The sequence below is a fragment of the Fusarium vanettenii genome (genome assembly GCF_000151355.1).
Source record: "Fusarium vanettenii 77-13-4 unplaced genomic scaffold NECHAsca_150_unmapped, whole genome shotgun sequence".
Lineage (NCBI taxonomy): Eukaryota > Fungi > Ascomycota > Sordariomycetes > Hypocreales > Nectriaceae > Fusarium > Fusarium vanettenii.
The window spans coordinates 1-3,645 of NW_003315740.1; the positions used below are offsets into that span (position 1 = coordinate 1).

General features: G+C 40.5%; 1 protein-coding gene across 1 annotated transcript; it reads left to right on the forward strand.

Annotated features, from left to right (window-relative positions):
• Positions 1 to 3,148: 3,148 nt before the first annotated feature.
• Positions 3,149 to 3,334, forward strand: NECHADRAFT_56544 (uncharacterized protein; the record flags this gene model as incomplete). The annotated part of the gene is made up of 1 exon (XM_003039159.1): positions 3,149 to 3,334. One exon carries the CDS (start codon positions 3,149 to 3,151, stop codon positions 3,332 to 3,334), a length of 186 nt encoding a protein of 61 aa, XP_003039205.1.
• Between the last annotated feature and the right edge of the window lie 311 nt (positions 3,335 to 3,645).

Consider the following 3,645-nt stretch of genomic DNA (forward strand, 5'->3'; position numbering starts at 1 on the left):
TAGCGTTATCCTAAGAAGACTTTTTTTTTTTTATATTAATTATTCTTTTTTTTCTATCATTTTATTATTTAGATTTTTTATCTTTTTTCTTTTTCTTTCTTTTATTTAAATATCTAATACTATCTTATTAATAATAACTAACCTCTTTCTTATATTACCCTCCCTTTATCCTATTCTCCCCTCGGCAATTGCCATTATAGCTGCCTACTATGCCGCGTTGACCTGGTCACCTTGCCGTGGTCTTCGTGATACCCTCATGTGCTAGCCCCATCTCGACCTTAGTAACTTTAAGAGCGAAAAGGCGCTTTAGCTTAGTAGTTAGAGCGATCCCTCTAACTCAGGGATTAACCTGCCTTCGAGTCTCTAAAGTATCTCGCTAGCCTCAGAGAGCTTCTTTTTGCTATTATAATCCTATTACTTTTGCCTACCCTAGACCATTATATCCTTCTCCTTTTCTTCTTTTCCTCTACTTCTTTCCTTTAGACTCCCTCTTATATAATTTCTTATATAGTCAAAGCCAGCTATCATCACAAAGTCTTATTCGTATATATAGTTAGGTACCGTTGAGTATTGCGTGGATAATCTGCCCACTATGGAAGCCGGCTCCCATAGGCAAACGCCCTCCCTCCCTTATACCTTTTTCTCTCTAATCACTATTATCATGCTAGATAAAACTAGCCTAGATAGATACATAGATGCCCGAATTATATTTCTTACCTAGCACTTAGTTCACTTATATATATCTCGTTACCTCTTAGTCTTATACCTCGTCCTCGTATGCCTCTCTATCGTATATCCCTTAGTCGCATACCTCTCTATTAGCATATTATCTATAGAAACTTCTCCTCTTCTTCTTCTTTCCTTCTCTTATATCCTTCGTCGTTACCTCTCCCGGACCTACCCGAGTTAATACTAATAAGTCTAACGACGGCATATTCCACACGCCTCTACAATCGATCGCCTCTATCCATCCAGCCTAGAACTCTATTAATAGGTAATTCCTTCCTATCTCCTCTATGCCTTTATCTATATCCATATCGGCTTTACCCCCGCCGCCGGGCCTATTAAAATCCCCTTCCTTTTATCCCTTACCTCCCGCATATAATTAGATTACTACTAGTACTATGACTATAAGCCGACCACTAAATATAACTCTATTCTCGCTATCTTTGATTTATTATCTAATTTGCCTACCTTTTATTACTTACTACTCTAGAAAGTTCTATAATTACTACTACTCCTATTCGCTAGCCATATAGTTATATCGCTTATATCTCTAATAATAATCGTCCTATTCCTAATCGGAGTATATATAAGAAGATCCCCTATCACCCACGCTAATAGCGGCAGTTAATCCTACTACATAGGCTACTAAAGTGACCGACGCAGTTCCAGCGCTAATTGCCCCCCCCGATCCCGCCATAGCCCAGTCGCCCATGCATAGGCTCAGCTCTAGAGTATAGCTCTTACCCGCCTTTACGAATACAGATTCTCCCCTCACCCATATATTATCATACGCTATAACCCCAGACCTATATCCGCCGAGGTAGATATAACTCCTTCTTCTTCTAGGCCCTCCACTTAACTCGATAGTAATATAATCTAGGTTAGAAACATTCTAGCTAGTCGTACTATCCATATTAAATTCATGCGGTCTACCCCTATATAACTATATATTAGAATAATATAAGATATATAAATATATAAGAAAATTATTACCTACCTTATAAGCACCTACGCGCTACCTAGACAGTAGGTAAGAAGATAGCTAAAGTGCTTACTTAGTGCTTTTAGCGTCTCTATAGGCACCTAAAGGATATTAGCATCGTTAGTAAGCTTCTATACCGCAGCGTTCTGCTATCGAACCCGAATGCCGCCGATCTCGCTATTATAGGCATTAGCTACGAGATTATATAGGTATAATATGATAATAGATAATATAATGGTTATCTAGAGAAGGGGGGAGGGGGTAAGGATAAGGGCAAGGGCAAGGCAGAAGTCTAGCGCTATAAATACTACGCCGTTTAGGGTTTAGTAAGAAGGGAATAAGAGAGTAGAGAGGTAAGGTAAATAAAAGTAAAAGGGTAAGAGAGTAATAGAAACCTAGCGTTATATAGGAGGTAATAAGGATAGTAAAGAGTAATCTACTTAAGTCTTATAGGCGGTCTAGGCTGCTTTATAAATAATTAGATACGCCGTAATACGGGCTAGCCCATAACCCGCTACTCTCTTATTATTCCTAGCAGACGATATCGGCTAGAGTTGCTAATGCTTATCCCAGGGAGTCGAGTTAGCCTCTCTGCCGAGCTAACCCTAGGATCCTTACTTACCCCAAGGCCATCATAGTAGATCCGGTATATATTCCGGCGGCTATATAGACCTAAAATATGCTATATTACCTCCGCCCCCTTTTTGGGGGGGTGGCGGCTCTATTGCGACTAGGCCAACCTAGGGCGCGGCCGGGAGGGACAGGCTTGTTCTAGGAACCAACCAATATAACTAACCTGCGGGGGCCGGCGGCTAGGTCCTAGTCACTAATTAATAACCCGCGACTAATATGATCTAGTAGACTTAGGTCGATTATCTAGAGCTAGTTAGTATACTATTGCTTATGGTATAGATTTAGGTAATGCTATATTAGCTTAATGCTACTTAATAGAGTCTATTTTTAAGTATTTATATTAGTATTACTACTATCTACCTAGCTTTAATATTTATACCTACTTTAATTATATAAGCTAGGTATTAACTATTTTTCTATACTCCGCTTACTCTATATAATAAGATATTTCTTTATTCTTATCTAATCTATATATCTATCCTTCTTCTCTATTTTACCTACCTCTAACTACTAACCTCTCTATTATCTCGCTCCTACCCCATCTAAGCCGCAAGAGCGCCATTCTTTATAATCACTATAATTACTAGTAATATTAAGCTAGACGCTACCGATAACCCCGCTACTATCTAAGGCGACTTCGTAGGCTTAGACGACGAGGGTAATATCAAGGATACCTCTAAGCTATTAGAATAATATAAATAGGGCATCTACTATCCTATCTATATCGGAGAAGTACTTGCAGATAGGTATCGCGTCGAGCATAAGCTAGGCCATAGAGGCTTCTCGACCGTCTAGATAGCATATAATATGCTTAACGACCGGGACGTCGCTCTTAAAATTATAGTACCCAGGGACTTAGGAGAGCGGGAATATAATATACAGAATGAAATTATTAGTGCTATGAAGGATACTTCCCACCTCTTGACGTACTATAAGACCTTTCTCCTCCGCGGCGCCCACGGCTCCCATAGGGTCCTTACCTTTCCCTTATAGGGCCCAAACCTACGGGACCATGCTTATCGGACTTCTACTGCCGCCCGCCGGTTAGCTACAAGACAGCTACTATAAGCTCTAAAGGCCCTACACGATGGCGGAATTATGCACCGGGGTGCGTGGCATTTGGCACTGCACTATAAGCCCCATGGAAGCTAATATATGCTATAGACCTAAACAGCGCTAACATAATATACAATCTTCGTCCTCTCTAGGCCGGCAGCATGCTAGCTATTAAGTACGAATATCTCAGGCGCCCCCTAAAGATACCCCTACCCCTACCTCGACCGCTATAGAAGGAGGGTTAGCTC